Source organism: Salmo salar, chromosome ssa09 (genome assembly GCF_905237065.1).
Source record: "Salmo salar chromosome ssa09, Ssal_v3.1, whole genome shotgun sequence".
Classification (NCBI taxonomy): domain Eukaryota; kingdom Metazoa; phylum Chordata; class Actinopteri; order Salmoniformes; family Salmonidae; genus Salmo; species Salmo salar.
Window position 1 is genome coordinate 18,789,968 of NC_059450.1, and position 16,985 is coordinate 18,806,952.

General features: G+C 41.1%; 2 protein-coding genes across 4 annotated transcripts; both read right to left on the reverse strand.

Annotated features, from left to right (window-relative positions):
- Nucleotides 1-244: 244 nt before the first annotated feature.
- On the reverse strand, nt 245-9,059 carry LOC106610862 (signal recognition particle 14 kDa protein). Of its 3 annotated transcripts, none has more exons than XM_014210505.2 (5): nt 8,917-9,059; nt 8,403-8,475; nt 3,385-3,497; nt 1,710-1,742; nt 245-1,536 (listed from the first exon to the last, which is right to left on the reverse strand). In XM_014210505.2, the coding sequence occupies exons 1-5, from the start codon at nt 8,938-8,940 to the stop codon at nt 1,447-1,449; spliced, it is 333 nt and encodes a 110-aa protein (XP_014065980.1). In that variant the 5' UTR covers nt 8,941-9,059; the 3' UTR covers nt 245-1,446. The 3 variants fall into 3 exon arrangements, with proteins under 3 accessions (XP_014065980.1, XP_014065981.1, XP_045579406.1); XM_014210506.2 differs by having other exon boundaries at nt 8,938-9,016; XM_045723450.1 differs by lacking the exon at nt 8,917-9,059 and having other exon boundaries at nt 8,276-8,432.
- A 61-nt stretch (nt 9,060-9,120) lies between these two features.
- LOC106610861 (5'-3' exonuclease PLD4) lies at nt 9,121-14,738 on the reverse strand. The gene is made up of 11 exons (XM_014210504.2): nt 14,640-14,738; nt 14,474-14,549; nt 14,161-14,333; nt 13,855-14,038; nt 13,655-13,775; nt 10,967-11,094; nt 10,670-10,870; nt 10,309-10,448; nt 10,022-10,187; nt 9,832-9,928; nt 9,121-9,672 (listed from the first exon to the last, which is right to left on the reverse strand). The coding sequence occupies exons 2-11, from the start codon at nt 14,546-14,548 to the stop codon at nt 9,467-9,469; spliced, it is 1,491 nt and encodes a 496-aa protein (XP_014065979.1). The 5' UTR covers nt 14,549; nt 14,640-14,738; the 3' UTR covers nt 9,121-9,466.
- Between the last annotated feature and the right edge of the window lie 2,247 nt (nt 14,739-16,985).

Genomic DNA, 16,985 nt, shown 5'->3' on the forward strand with positions numbered 1-16,985 from the left:
TAAATAAATAATTCTGTTATTCTGACATTTCACATTCTTAAAATAAAGTGGTGATCCTAACTGACCTAAGACATGGAAATTTTACTAGGATTAAATGTCAGGAATTGTGAAAAACTGAGTTTAAATGTATTTGGCTAAGGTGTATGTAAACTTCCGACTTGAACTGTAGCTCATGTTATCAGGCATAGTGTAATCAGCCTACAATGTAAAGTTAAACAGCGTATTCATTATTTCAACAAACCGCTGCCAGATTGTTATTTATTAAAACAATGCACTTTATTTCTCATTTTACAGTAACAATTTGTATTCCTCAATGACATTGTGATAAACGATGACATCAGTCATCTGACGTGTGTTAAAAGCTGCAGCTGTGTGTCATTCACTGGAAAGTAATTATAATCCTTAATGATAATTATCATGGTTAGGTTTACACCCAGTAAGGAAAACCAAGCCTGTTGATTAAAAACTAAATTGATCAAGTATAAGGCTCTGTCTGTATCCATAAATCAAATATGCCTTTCAGCTACCAGTAAATATACTATATTATTCAGAAGTTTCTAAATACTTTTCCCCCTCACTCAATCTTCCATCACATGGCAAATACATCCTACAAATTACGAGGCTGCAGCTTTTCTGCATTTGAATTGATAATACAACTGTACACATTTCAAAAGTACAATGTGTCAGCTAACTTTTGGATCCTCTCTTTACAGCTTACAACTATGAATTTACCACCTTCATTAAGTGGACAAATGAGTGACGAACAACTAATTGGACCAATAAGGAACTCACCCATTTAATAATTTCTTCTTAAGTAAAAATAAAAACAATTCTGTATCTCACTTTCCACCATAAAATATAATAATCTAACATTTTCCAAATGGCAAAAAAAACATTCAGTCCCAACCCTAACTATGAGCTTCACTCATAGTATATAGTTAATCATCTATCCATAAACGGTTAAGACAAGGTCCAGTTGGAAAGTAAATCAGAACTTTAGTGAACATGTAATCAAATTGATGCATGCAAACCGAGCTGACTAAATGGGTAGTAGATCAAATGAAAAAACGATTTGAAAGGCATTTTATCAACGCGCTCCATCCTTTCCGTGACTACATAAACGATGCAGCTCTCGGTGTAACTTGGATCCAGACCAGAGATGTTGACATGGGGGTGGGGGGGTTGATCTAAAAAGGCAGCTCACTTATAGTGTCCTCTCTGAGTGTTAAACTCCTCAGCTTTCTCTTCATCCCTATAGACCGATGCCATTCACTGGCCAGGGATGAGACATTGCTGTGTAAACAATGGCATGATGTCAAAGCAGTCCCCAGGTGGAAGATTGTGGGCCGCAGCCAGCAGCAGGAAGTAGAAATGATAGTTGGAGCTCCTTGGAGGTGGTACAGGCCAGTCTGGGTTCCCCCAGTATGCTATGAAAGAGTCTGTTGCTCATTGGGTGGCTTTGGTTTTCTTGTTTTTGCTTTTCTTATCTTTCTTTTTAAGGCCGTCCATATGTGCTCTCAGGAGGTTAGAGTATGCCTGACAAGTTGAAAAGAGAGAGAACAGACAAGAGGAGTTTGTCAAGAGGAACATGTTTAAATGATTTGCTAAATCATTTTTAGCATTACATAGATCTAGTCAAACAAGACAATGAGCATTCAGTGCTCCAGTGATGCATTTGTTACGAAAACCATACCAATGTCAGTACCTACCATCTGGAACTTGATTACTTCTTTGGTGCTAACCTGGAGATAAAAGGAAAACTTTGATTAGCACTACTGTCTGCAAGGTATAGCAAATCATATGGATTTATTTCAACAGCTAAGTCAGCGTTCAACACCATAGTACCCTCAAAGCTCATCACTAAGCTAAGGATCCTGGGACTAAACACCTCCCTCTGCAACTGGATCCTGGACTTCCTGACGGGCTGCCACCAGGTGTGAGGGTAGGTAGCAACACATCTGCCACGCTGATCCTCAACACTGGAGCTCCCCCAGGGGTGTGTGCTCAATCCCCTCCTGTACTCCCTGTTCACACACGACTGCATGGCCAGGCACGACTCCAACACCATCATTAAGTTTGCAGACGACACAACAGTGGCTGCTTGCCATCCAGGACCTCTACACCAGGCGGTGTCAGAGGAAGGCCCTAAAAATTGTCAAAGACCCCAGCCACCACAGTCATAGACTGTTCCCTCTACTACCGCATGGCAAGCGGTACCGGAGTGCCAAGTCTAGGACAAAAAGGCTTCTCAACAGTTTTTACCCCCAAGCCATGAGACTCCTGAACACGTAATCAAATGGCTACCCGGACTATTTGCATTGTATGGCCCCCCCATCCCCTCTTTTTACGCTGCTGCTACTCTCTGTGTATCATATATGCATAGTCACTTTAACTATACATTCATGTACATACTACCTAAAATTGGGCCGACCAACCAGTGCTCCCACACATTGGCTAACCGGGCTATCTGTATTGTGTCCCACCCACCACCCGCCAACCCCTCTTTTACGCTACTGCTACTCTGTTCATCATATATGCATAGTCACTTTAACCATACCTACATGTACATCCTACCTCAAATCAGCCTGACTAACCGGTGTCTGTATGTAGCCTCGCTACTATATATAGCCTGTCTTTTTACTGTTGTTTTATTTCTTTACCTACCTATTGTTCACCTAATACCTTTTTTGCACTATTGGTTAGAGCCTGTAAGTAAGCATTTCCCTGTAAGGTCTACAACGGTTGTATTCGGCGCACGTGACAAATAAACTTTGATTTGATGTCAGAACACCCAAGAGCAATGGACAACATCTGATTACTAAGTAGACAGAATAGATCCCAACCCTACGCTTGCTTACAGCTGCACTGGGATCGGATAGGCTTCCTGTTTAAATTAAGCCACCGCAGATCCGGCTCGGAAAACGCACCTCAACCCAGGGATGTTAAATTGCATTGCGCTCAGAATTTTTACGTTTTTTAAGTGCTAGTTTAAGCAAACTGCTGTTTTCGTCCTCATGCTAGCTAGCAGTAGCCACAGCAACCATTATGGAATGGCACGTCGCTTTGAACAACAAAGGAGCTGATTGGCTGACACTGCCGTTACAAAATGGCTGTGGCTTATGCAACCGAGCATGAGGACGAAAAGGGAAGTTTACTGAAAAACAAGCAAACTCGCACCGGTTCCGCAGTGTCTTAATCTAAACATGAAGTCTGTCCGACCCCAGTGCAGCTGTACACAAGCGTGGAGTCGGAATCTAGTCTGGCTAAATACTAAGTAGAGATGTATGGACTAATTGCCTGACTAGGTAATAAAAATATTTTAATTCTAAATATCAACCAAACCATCATAAATCACTTCATTGCCACATGATGTTGTTTACTTACCACTGTGCTGATTTTCTTCTTGCCGTCTGACGCTCTGAGTAGACACTTGTTGTCTGCTGGTTCATAACTCTCTGGGTGGCCTTTTCTGGGGACTGGTTTTGTTCTCCCATCATCTGTAAAGTTTGTGACAACAAACTACAGGTCAACAGGATTACTCACTGTAGTTGGACTGATCCTACAGCCTGGAAGATAGAGTCACAAAAAAAAATGGAAGATCACAGAAAAATAAATATTACACAATTAAAACATTCGCGCTGAGAAAAGCACCAGGGATGGACAGCTTTCCCCATAGAATTGCATTTTATATTTTGGGACAAAGTAGCGCCTCTATTTACTTAAATAACAACTTATGTCACTCAATTCAGTGCTTCCTAGGTCCATGTATCAAACAGCAAACTGTCAAACAAATCTCACAAGAATGGTCCAAACACACCAAGACAGTCGTGAAGAGGGCATGACAAAGCCTATTCCCCCTCAGGAGACTGAAAAGATTTGTCATGGGCCCCCAGATCCTCAAAAGGTTCTACAGCTGCACCATCGAGAGCACCCTTAAAGGTTGCATCACCGCCTGGTATGGCAACTGCTCGGCATCTGACCGTAAGGCGCTACAGAGGGTAGTGCGAAAGCTTCCTGTCATCCTGGACCTATATAATAGGCGGTGTCAGAGGAAAGCCCATAAAATTGTCAAAGACTCCAGTCACCCAAGTTATAGACTTTTCTCTGCTACCGCACGGCAAGCAGTACCAGAGCACCAAGTCTAGGACCAAAAGGCTCCTCAACAGCTTCTACCCCCAAGCCATTAGACTGCTGAACAATTCATAAAAATCACCACCGGACAATTTACATTGACACCCCCCCCTCTTGTAAACTGCTGCTACTCGCTGTTTGTTTGTTACCTACGCATAGTCACTTCACCCCCACCTACATGTACAGATTACCTCAACTAGCCTGTTCCCCTGCACACTGACTTGGTACCACCTGTATATAGCCTCGTTATTGTGTTACTTTTTATTATTACTTTTTATTTTATCCTACTTGGTAAATACTTTCTTCTTCTAGAACTGCACTGTTGGTTAAAGGCTTGTAAGTAAGCATTTCATGGTAAAGTCTACACTTGTTGTATTCGGCGCATGTGGCAAATAAAGTTTGATTTGATTTAAAGAGGAACATATTGAAGATATCCATGCTCATCCCCAAAGGATGGAGCTAAGAAAATTAACACCTTCTTAGTTAAGAACACTATAATATGGAAGAAAATGAAACAGATTGTACAAAGAACCAATATTACTCCCTAAAAACACACCACTATGGAACAAGCCTTAGATAGCTTTTCAGAATTCACTGATAAATTGACTCGCATGGAAAACTAGAGGCATAGAAACCGTAAATGACGTGGTATAAGTAAAGAAATATTTTCATGCCAGAATTAAAAAGCAATTTTGGACTGACCAATGTAGACATTTTCAAATGTACTGTATGCAACTTAAAAGTTTTATTTCACATAAGCTTTCAGGTGAAAATTTGGACATCAGAGCAAAATTGAGGGAATCCTATTTGAATCAGAAAAAGATACTTTAGAGGAAAAAAAGTGAACTATTGGAACCAACAATATTGTCCAAACCATTGGGTGTCACATATTGAAGAAGCTATTATTTAAATACCGAAAGTTAAATGATACTCTAACGTTAAGAGAATGGATGAATCAAATGCTTTATTATTTAAATATTGAAAAGAATCTGGCAACAAACAGAAACATAACACAATTTAAAGTCATATGCGGTAGTCTTAAAAGTATTAGAAACAACATTGGGTGTGGATACGTTGGGGACATTTGGGTCTGAGCATATGTGATGTTATTCATCTAGGTGGAAAGGTATTACGACTGTCCCCGACTAACAAAGAAATAGTGTGACCGAAAGCCGTCTGTTCTTTCGACCAATTGATTGGTAGAAATGTTTTACCGTGTATTTTTCCATATATAGACACACCCTATGTGTTTTAATGAAATCAAATATACACTTGTCTGATGCATTTTGATGAAATACACCACAAATGACTCAAGAGGGAGCCAGAGATCAAGATAACCAGAAGCGAAAAACCTTAACCTGACCCCGACTATTCTCCTTCAGGTCCTACTGGCTTTCGCAGCCGTTATGCTCCTGAAGATGCCGGTAATAGGCTACAGAAGGGGTCGGTAACCTTTCTCATGTGGAATGCCAATTTATCTTACAAATTCTACCGATCTGTGTCCCAGTTATGGTTTTCTTAAACATATTTTCATGGAACAGTTTCATTTAATTTATAATAACGTCTTCGTATCTAAAAATCATTGTCATGTGGTTAATCAAAATTCTATCCAAACCTAAATAAAAAATAAACCCAAAAAGTAACTTATATTGCCAACTTTGTAAAAAATAGCCTACACAAAGCAACAAATAAAAAGGATAGAAAATATCCTAATAAAAATAAATATTGGCTAAACATGGCCTTTCTGCAACGTACTTGAAACATTGTATCAACTATCAACTTGGGTCCAGCCAGAAGTTCAGCTAGCAAACTTGCAATTTATAAAATGTTCTGGGCCCTCAGAGTTTCCCGTGCAAGTGAGCTCTGGAAAGATTTTTCAAATACATTGAGGAACTATTGTCATTCTCAATGCATGTAAAAACAGACTTTGTTTGCTTGCTGTTTGAGGTGAAGAAAACATTACTTTGGTCACCACAGTTTGGGTGAGGAGCTGACCTGGAGTGGGTGCTCAATGGTGGGCGGATCTGCAGTGCCAAGAGCATCAGGACGGAACCAGACTCTGACAGGCTGTATCATGGTTATGGAAGCTTGGGCTCCCTCATTGATGACCTTCCACTGCAGAGGAGAATTGTCAGTGCAGGCAAATGGAAGAACAAGCTTCCCTGGGAGAGGTCAAGCCTCCCTTCCACAGTGAACATCCAGCCATGCAGTAGCTCTAACGGAAAATCCTCTGATCAGGTTGGTCATAGTTGACGCCAAGGTTACATCAAGCAAAAGTCTGCTGATGACACTTTGCTACATAAAAAAAGCTAAATGATAGACAAGTGTCATTCGAGAAAAATAAATATCAAGACATGCTCTCTCTAGGCTATAGGTACATTAATGTTATTTCCATAGTGGCACCATAATTACATGGAATAAGGTGCAAATAGAATCAGGTTTGTGACCACCCAAAGTGAAAATCTGTCAAATATTAGTTTGCAGGAACCTGAAAGTTCACTGAAACAATAACAGGCAGTATACTAGATATTGACAAAAGCTTGTGTTGGGACTATATGGAGTTGTATCCATAACTATTTGTTTGATGGCTGATTTGGGCAATTCCACGTAGAGGAATTATGTTTTGACTCCGATTTGTCACTTTAAAGGGAAGGTAGCATACACTTAACCACATGTAACATGGATTTGCATTAGTATACTCATCAAAAGTCTCAATGCAAAGTTGCACCTAATTTTTCAAGTTATTACATAAAACCGATCAGAATGCTGAGAACATGTGGTATGAAATGTATGCATTCACTACTGTAAGTCGCTCTGGATAAGAGCGTCTGCTAAATGACTAAAATGTAAAATGTAAAGAAGCTCCACAGCTCATTAGTGGTGGTGCGTTAAGCCAATCAGAAATACTATCAGATCCCCAAATGGGCACATTTATATGCCTACATTTGCACACAGGCCAGGTACCATACCTCTATGCGTAATCAGTGCGAATCCTTACTCAACATTAATTGACATAACTTGTAAATGTAATGAACCAGAACTGGTTTCTCACAAGTGTAGCAATAGGTTGTGCGCTCTGAAAACAACGTGTCCACTCTGACAACGATAATGGTAAAAGACAGGAATAATAATATATTGAATGTATTAACAGAAATTACCATAACCAAACAAAAACTGTAGATAAGAAATTAACGGGAAATATAGGCTATTACTGATGATATGTAATGGTGAATTGATACACTAACAATCAAGGCAACCAATTCACACAATTAAATTATGAAACAATGAACGTGCACAAATTGGCAGTAGAGTGCATTCTGGAGCGAGACATGCATTTTACCCTCACAGACCTTGTTGGCCTCCGCAATGGATTAGCCTCGGCCTCCGCAATGGATTAGCCTCGGCCTCCGCAATGGATTAGCCTCGGCCTCCGCAATGGATTAGCCTCGGCCTCCGCAATGGATTAGCCTCGGCCTCCGCAATGGATTAGCCTCGGCCTCCGCAATGGATTAGCCTCGGCCTCCGCAATGGATTAGCCTCGGCCTCCGCAATGGATTAGTTCACTGAGATGGGCGCGAATCAGACAGGCGTCTCGTGCCATAAAAAAAATATATATATTTGTTACTGCTCGAGTAAAAAAAAAAATCTCAGGTCGACCAACAGCCAAACAATAGACAATAGGGTCAGCACTACAAAGGTATGCATGTTAAATACGCACTATCAGAATCGCTACGCCATTTCATGGTTGCTAAAATTCTAATAGTTTGCGTGACCAAACAAGCAAGTATAGTGTAGAGTATCATTTTACTGTCTAAACAGCTCTGAAATATATTTTCCATAATCAAAAATATTGTATTTTCAGCTGTTTTGAAGCTGGTGTACAAAACTGAAAGGAAGAGGCAAAAATGTAACTTAACGGGAAGCAAAGAAATAGTACACACAACATATCTACCGTTTCTAAGAGACTTGCGTTCAATGAGAATGATAACGTTAGTACCATAACTCAGACTTCTATGTGAATTTAGTGGGGGTCGCCAAAAAAGTTACATATTGCTGCTTTAAGATGTTTGTTTTTGTCTATGCGTGTTTGCTTGTAAAATAAACTGCAAAAAGTAAAATAAAATGTATAAATAAATAAACTCACCGTAAATGTAAACCTCTGCGGTTGAGCTCAAAAGAGGATATAGGCCAAATATGAGCATTTCCTTGAAGAACTGAAGGATAAACTCGGCCACCAAAAAAGTAACAGCTGACAAGATCTGAGAACTTACATTTCTTTAACGTGATGGCAACACTGCCTGAGGTCCTGCATTTCTGGAACAGCCGTGTCAGCTCCGTCAAAAACTAGAGGAAAATAATCAGATGTAATTTAGGTTTGTTAACGTTAACAGTGACATAATCTGTGTTGGTAGCTTGTTACGTTAATACTAGCCAGCTGGCTAATGAGCTAACGTTAGCTACCTAACTCGCCGACATATATCCGTGTGTGTAACGTTAGATATATTTATTTCGAACTCCCTCTACTACCTAGCTATCTTGATAGCTACTCCTAACTAAAAACGTGTCCAGTATTTCTTATTATATAAAGCTGACCACAGAAGCAATCTAAACTAATAGTTAGCAAATGCTAGCTAGTGGCTATAGCGGTAGAGCAAGCTAGCAGGCAGACGTGGTTTATATTCCACTATGCCAATGCACAATACTTATCAAATTAAACCAGTCTTCTAATAATGACAGAATCTAGCTAAGATGTAATACATTAGTCGATGGCGCTTTCTATCATACCGAGTCGTTTTCAAGTAGTACCATGATTCCCACTGCAAGTCTGTAGCTTCAGCTAGCTGGCTAGCCCGTCAGAAGCACACGTACTATAACATGAAACTCTGCCCCGTGACCTTTCAACTTACAAAGTACACGCTGAATAATGTACTTTACTGCCATCTACTGTAGAGGAAAAAAACACAACCCCTTGAATAAACTAGACAGAGCTCAGTCTTTTGCTGCCTTTATTTCAAATTAATTAACTTGAATAATACATAATTTCGTTGCAAAAATAACGAGCAATAAAGTACATAACGAAACTGCATTTATCAGCTTGCGAAAGGTAACACAGTGAAGTATATAACGTTCCAAAGTACATTTTAAGTAGGAAAAAAAGGTATGAAGTGGCCTAACAAACAAATGATACAAATCATGTGTTCAGTTGCAACGTCCCTTATAGAAACAACCCAAGGCTAGAAAAAGCAGCCGAACAGGCTTACTGTTATTTCCCTAAGCCTTACTTTTCTAAAGTAAACATTGTTATAGCTAAGTGTATGGATGGTAGTCAAAGCACCTATCCTTTTGAGAGTGCACAGTCAGGGTGATGGCCCAAGTCAGCAAAACATACAGTAAACTGAGAGTGCCAGTCCCTGTCAAACACTGCTCTGAGCTGCCCCTGCAGAGCCTGGGTCCCCCAGGGCCAGTTTGGTGTGTGTTGGGAAACCACCAGCCCCACTCCAGCTGTGGTGTTAAAGTAGTCAGCAGACCAGTTAGACGTCCCTGAGGGGCAGAAGGATCGGAAATTCAGCCTGTTCATTACATGTAATGCCTTCATATATACAGTTGAACTGTGTCTGTTCACAATAAAGTAGCATCATATTAAACTATTTTCTGAAAAGTCTACTGTAGGCCTTGTTGTTACACCTGTCTAACACTTACCAATATATGCCACTCTATCAGTCACCATGTATTTATTATGGTTTACTCTGGAGTAGGGAATCTCTGACTGGTTCCCTACTGGCACAATGGACAGTTTCTGAAAAAGAGGACAATCTGGCATTACAGTACAGAAAGGAAAACAACCACATGGTTGAATAATAATACCTGTAGGCTATATGTGTCTTCCTACCACTTGAATGCTGATGTTATGGGCAGGGTAATTCAGGGAGGCTAGAGACTGAAGGAAAGGCAGCATGGCTGGATCAGAATCACGTCCACAGCTGACCAGCAGACGGATCTTAACATTCCGCTCAAAAGCAGCTCTCTTTAATGCATCATCGATGGCCGGCCAGTACCTAAAGGATAAATTAGAGGTTGATTAAATGAATCTAACAATAAAAGAAGATGGCAGAGTTGTAAGTAAAACTCAAGGGCGTATTGAAAAATGCTATGAGCCTGGTAGGACAGTAGGTTCACCTTTGAGGGTGTATGAAGCGCGTGGTGGGAAAATACTCCATGACTGCCACATCAATGAAGTGCTGCGCCCCTGATATCACTGAGAGGATGGCATTCAGGTCCTGAGTCCGAGATGTCGGGCAGAAAGAGGGAGGAGAACCCTGGGAGAGAGAGGACAGACATGCCATGGGAAGAAAGAGAGGTCTGTGATGAGTAGAACTGTGATGGTCATTAGATGAGAAAGAAATCTCCATTCAACCTGTTATGTGTTGGACAATGGGCACCCTCTTTAATTCTCTCAGGTTTTATTCAGATGCTACTGGTTTTATGATCTGGGCCCTCTGAAAGCACAGAATGGGGAAGTGAAAGAGAATGGACTCACTGTAATGTAGATTTTGCTTGAAACATTATCAGCCTTCAGCAGCAGGGGATGTTCTTTGTTGATGGCAGTGTCATATTTGGAGGGCCAAGGGTCTGGGATGGAGCTGTTGAGATGACCCATCACCCAGTAGGACTCAAATATCTTTTGGAGGTCTTCAGCCAGACTAGAGCAGTTGTAGATCACCACTCCCAGTTCCTTAACCTAAGATAGTGCATTGTTACCTGTCATGACACATGTAGGAGCAAAGCGAGTGGAGTATTCAAAGGTAAGTCTATTATATCATCACTAGACCTTTACCTGTGTAAGAGCCCTCCAATCCATGTTGGCACTTCCTAGGAATATGTGTCTCCTATCAACAATCCAGAACTTGCTGTGGAGTACACCCCCAGTCAAACGCCCAAAGTGCACCTTTCTTACTTGGACTCCTACAGAAAACCAATGAAATTACATTTAAAGATTCAAATACAGTAGGATAATATACAAGGTATATTGGCTTCATCAACAAGTGCATCGATAACGTCGTCCCCACAGGGACCGTACGTACATACCCCAACCAGAAGCCATGTATTACAGGCAACATCCGCACTGAGCTAAAAGGCTGCCGCTTTCAAGGAGCGGGACTATAACCTGGAAGCTTATAGAATCCAGCTATGCCCTCCATCAAACAGGCAAAGCATCAATACAGGACTAATATTGAATCGTACTACACCGGCTCCGATGCTCGTCGGATGTGGCAGGGCTTGCAAACCATTAGACTACAAAGGGAAGCACAGCCGCGAGCTGCCCAGTGACACGAGCCTACCAGATGAGCTAAACTACTTCTATGCTCGCTTCGAGGCAAATAACACTGAAACATGAATGAGAGCACCAGCTGTTCCGGACGACTGTGTGATCACGCTCTCTGCAGCCGATGTAAGACCTTTAAACAGGTCAACATTCACAAGGCCGCAGTGCCAGACGGATTACCAGGACGTGTACTGAGAGCATGCACTGACCAACTGGCAGGTGCCTTCACTGACATTTTCAACCTCTCCCTGTCCGAGAGCTGTAATACCAACATGTTTTAAGCAGACCACCATAGTCCCTGTGCCCAAGAACACTATGAAGTGCTTGAAAGGCTGGTCATGGCTCACAACACCCTTATCCCAGAAACCCTAGACCCACTCCAATTTGCATACCGTCCTAACAGATCCACAGATGCAATCTCTAATGCACTCCACACTGCCCTTTCCCATCTGGACAAAAGGAACACCTATGTGAGAATGTTATTCATTAACTACAGCTCAGCGTTCAACACTATAGTGCCCTCAAAGCTCATCAATAAGCTAAGGACCCTGGGACTAAACACCTCCCTCTGAAACTGGATCCTGGACTTACTGACCCCAGGTGGTAAGGGTAAGTAACAACACATGCGCCACACTGATCCTCAACACAAGGGCCCCTCAGGGGTGCGTGCTCAGTCCCTTCCTGTACTCCCTGTTCACTCATGACTGCACGGCCAGGCACAACTCCAACACCATTAAGTTGTCTGATGACACAACAGTGGTAGGCCTGATCACCAACAACGACGAGACAGCCTATAGGGAGGTCAGAGACCTGGCCGTGTGGTGCCAGGACAACAATCTCTCCTTCAAAGTGATAAAGGTGAAATAAAATAAAAAAAGACAAAAAAGGTGATGATTGTGGACTACAGGAAAAGGAGGCCCAAGCACGCCCCCATTCTCATCGACGGGGCTGTAGAGGAGCAGGTTGAGAGCTTCAAGTTCCTTGGTGTCCACATCACCAACAAACTAACATGGTCCAAGCGCACCAAGACAGTCGTGAAGAGGGCATGGCAAAACCTATTCCCCCTCAGGAGACTGAAAATATTTGGCATGGGTCCTCAGATCCTCAAAAGGTTCTACAGCTGCACCATCGAAAGTATTCTGACTGGTTGCATCACTGCCTGGTATGACAACTGCTCGACCTCCGACCGCAAGGCACTACAGAGGGTAGTGCGTACGGCCCAGTACATCACTGGGGCCAAGCTTCCTGCCATCCAGGACCTCTATACCAGGCGGTGTCAGAGGAAGGCCCTAAAAATTGTCAAAGACTCCAGCCACCCTAGTCATACTGTTCTCTCTCTACCGCACAGCAAGCGGTACCCGGAGCACCAAAGTCTAGGTCCAAGAGGCTTCTAAACTGCTTCCACCCCCAAGCCATAAGACTCCTGAACATCTAATCAAATGGCTACCCAGACTATTTGCATTACCCCCCCCCCCCTCCCTCTTTTACACTGCTGCTACTCTGTTTTTTATCTATGCATAGTCACTTTAACTCTACCTGCATATACATATTACCTCAATTACCTCGACTAACCAGTGCTCCCGCACATTGAGTCGGTACCGCTACCCCCTGTATATAGTCTCGCTATTGTTATTTTACTGCTGCTCTTTAACTACTTGTTACTTTTATTTGTTATTCTGTTTCATATTTTTTAAACTGCATTGTTGGTTAGGGGCTTGTAAGTAAGCATTTCACTGTAAGGTTGTATTTGGCCATGTGACTAATAAAATTTGATTTGTTTCCCAACCCTGGTCCTCCAGTTCCCCCAACAGTACACATTTTCATTGTGCCCTGGACAAATGCACCTCATTCAACTCATTGAGGGTTTGATGATTTGGGGCGGCAGGTAGCCTAGCAGTTAGAGGATTGGGCCAGTAACCAAAAGGTAGCTGGATCAAATCACCAAGCTGACAAGGTAAAAATATGTCATTCTGCCCCTGAACAAGGCAGTTAACCCAATGTTCCCCGGTAGGCCGTCATTGTAAATAAGAATTTGTTCCTAACTGACTTGCCTAATTAAATAAAAGGTACAAAAACGTTTTTTTTTTGTTTGCATGTTGAATCAGGTGTGTGTGTCCAGGGTTACAATAAAAATGTGTACTGTAGGGGCTACTGGAGGACCAGGGTTGGGAAACACTGATTAAAGGGATGTTTTCAGACCTTTCTGTCTCAGAACTTGTAGATCTGTGGAGTTTGTCAGCATAGAGGGAATACTCGTCACAACCCTCACCGATACGTTTCTGGAAGGCAAAGCTCCAAGCTGCTCCAGTATGTCCTTTCCCTGTTGATGATGACAGTAGATAAAGTGCAGGCAAATTTACAGGGATGAATTTGCCTGCAATGGCTTTTTTAGAACTCACAGGTAAGTCAGTGGAAGAGTTCATATTGATGTCATCACCGGTAAGAGTCCAGTAGAAGGAAGCCACATCGACTTGGTTGGTTGCCATGGACAGGAGATCTCTCCAGGCCTTGTCCACTGGGGTCCCAAAGGTTGCATTGTCGTCATATTTCATATACAGGGGAATGCTCTCCACAAGGATAATTCTGAGGAATTCACAACAGGACCTCTTAATTACTAGTCTTTGGGGATGATTATAAACTGGAAACAAAGCATCCAATTCCCTTGAAAAAAATTGCACTGTTTTACATTGCTACATGAAGCTCACCGGCTTTGCTCATCAGAAATGTTATTTTGATCAGTTCTTGTTTCTTGGAAGAGCTTGTCATTTTGGAAATGCTCTTCTTCTGTGCACTTGTCCAATATTGAAAAGGAGAGCAGTGCACCCAAAGCAGTCAAACATCCCACAACCACAGCTATAGACACAAGCCGTTTTGAGCCCTGAGAGCACGGGGACACAACCAAGTGTGATGTTTATGAAAAATGAGGACAGAAAAAATAGATTTCAACATAAATATGAACAGAAGTTAGAATAAGATTCTACTAAAAACTTTGACAAATGCTTGACAAGCAACTCTTACCCTTCGGTTGGGAACATAGCTATCATGTAAAGTCCTGTAAGGAGAGGACATCTCTGGCACTGATGTTCCTGGCATCCTGTTGAAATTCAGACCTAAAATGTTATTGATCATCAATATAATTTTAAACATAGATTTAAACAGCATTTAACATACAAAAATGACCTACACAGAGTAAAGCAGGTGTTGTCTACTTCAAGGGATTTGTTCTTCCTCTACGTCCACAGAAACTGATATGAAACTAAGACGTATGACATTTACTGTACACAGTAACATACATGGTTCCTGTTTTTTCTTTCATTTCTCTTTCTGACAGATCAAGACATATAAATACAATGACTTGTAAAACATGTAAATGTGTTGAGTTCTACAGTATTAGGCCTATATCAAACAAGTGGCTTTGTAATAAAAATTTGGAAGATGACAGCACACCACATAATTGATTACAAATCAGTTTATTACAAAAAATGGAATCCCATTTTCTAAATGATAACTTTTCCAATAGATTAATTCTGGAAAACATCAATAAAAAAATAAAGAAGTGGAAACTTTTTTGTTTAGGGTGCAAAAGCCAAAACAACCAAAAAACCAAACCATGGTGATGACTTTGAAGGGATATGGACAGGTTTAACAAAATGGGACTCATGACTTACACCAAGATTTTTCTAATTTGACTGGAGCTTTTGATGAAGAACTGCAAGGGATAGCACAGAGCCATAGCAATCAAAAGCTCAGAGACAGATTTAACTGAGCTCATGGGTGTAAACAAGTACTGTACTTTGTGGCGTGAAACAATATATCCTAAAAGGCTTTGTGGCACTGAGGGAAATTGTGGTTACTACTTCATGTACAGCTACACAAATTGGTTAGAAAAGAGGAAAGCACTTGTGGTGGACTGCAGTCCTTTAATTTCATTGAACTTTCAGCCTCCTCTCATTCTGGACAGGAGAGCATTTATACAATCTTTAAAAGAATGAACACAACCCCATTAGTAAAAAAGGGGGCTTAAAGTGTAGCTTCTCAGCATATAATGTTGAATGGTCCTGATGGTATTACAATAGTGCAAAATACTAGATGGAGGTCATCTCCAGATCAAACTTTTAGATATGTATATACATAAGACATGTTTATTTAATTTATAATTGCACAGAATTTCTGCTAATTGTCACTCACAATTATAATTAGATTATAACAAAACAATGAACAGCATGTGCATCTTGCTTTTGACACTGCACATAATAGGCCTAATAAACTGGCATCAACAAAACAGGAGACCAGCTAGTGTGGTGTGCTTATTTAAGGAATGAAGGAGTGTACAGCAATAAAACTGGAGGAAATATCTCCAGAAAGCAAAACTGTCAGAGGGCATTTGAGAGCCGCACACTCTAGGAGCTCCGATGCAATAGTTTTAGAACCAATGTTTCGACAGCCAAGCAGTCTTTATCAGGGTATAATGCCAAACACTGCGGGTCACTAGTTTATATAGTTTGAAAGGACACACACAAAAACCTTTACTAGATGTTTCAATGGTAAACTTGAGCAAAATTGAAGCCACGGGTCACAATTTAAACCGAGAAAGGGGAATCAAGAAGGGAACAGAAAGTAAACAGCACTGCGATATCGCTGACCACAGTATAGACAGCTGTGCAATCAACTGACAGGTTGACAATCAAACCTATCGGCAATACTAACAAACACTTTCCAAATGGCGCTAGCTGGTAGAAGTCCTGAATGAGTCCTGTGTTTCATTCGGTGTTAAAGCTTAAAATCTCTGGGCTGAGCTATGCAACTACTCACTCCATATAGTTGGCTGTTGTCAGGTGATTAAACCTAGATGTTCTACCACACCACTAAACCCCACTGCCCTGCCCACCCAACCATACAGTACATTCCACACAAACGTTCAGTTCTGAGAACAAGGAAACTTCTAATGTCAGATATGAGGCAGACCTAATTGCTACTTTTGACTCTAAAGAATAAAAAAGGCACAAAACACATCTGATCATGACATGTTTCTACTGGCAATGTGAGATACCTTGTGAAACAGTGACTCCTAGACCCATTCTTACATGTCATCTCTAAAATGCTTCAGTCTCTTTTAAAAGACCAGAAAAATAACATTCTTCTCTTAGCTCAAAGCAAGTGTCCAAGTGCCAACTTATAAACGCTTTAATACTATATAAATCATTACAATTAAATACTTGATATACATTCTTCAAGTCTGGTCCATAGAGATAAAAAGTGGTCAACAGAAAAAGAAAATACAGTGGGGAAGTCTTTGATAAACCCAGTCACTGGTTTATCAAGGGATCCTGGAGAACGCCTTTCTACTTATTCATACATTTCATCAAAGTCAAAATATTATTTAATTTTCATCGTATTTAATTGCATTAGTAAGAGATACTTAATTAAATAAAACATACTCAAGCGGATTTTAAATATACTGTGCTCTAAGTTCATTTCAGCAACATTTTCTCAATTAATGAAAATCACCGAAACAGGTAAATAAAATGTA

Excerpts from the sequence above, each read along its gene's own strand:
- LOC106610862 (XM_014210505.2), bottom strand. The coding sequence starts at position 8,940 with ATGGTACTACTTGAAAACGACTCG. Across the intron at positions 3,498-8,402 it reads TGCCATCACGTTAAAGAAAT|ATGATGGGAGAACAAAACCA; the intron begins GTAAGTTCTCAG and ends CAAACTTTACAG. Across the intron at positions 1,537-1,709 it reads AAGTAATCAAGTTCCAGATG|GCATACTCTAACCTCCTGAG; the intron begins GTAGGTACTGAC and ends TCAACTTGTCAG.
- LOC106610861 (XM_014210504.2), bottom strand. The coding sequence starts at position 14,548 with ATGCCAGGAACATCAGTGCCAGAGATGTCCTCTCCTTACAGGACTTTA. Across the intron at positions 14,039-14,160 it reads ATTTCTGATGAGCAAAGCCG|AATTATCCTTGTGGAGAGCA; the intron begins GTGAGCTTCATG and ends TGAATTCCTCAG. Across the intron at positions 10,188-10,308 it reads CGCTTCATACACCCTCAAAG|GTACTGGCCGGCCATCGATG; the intron begins GTGAACCTACTG and ends TTTATCCTTTAG.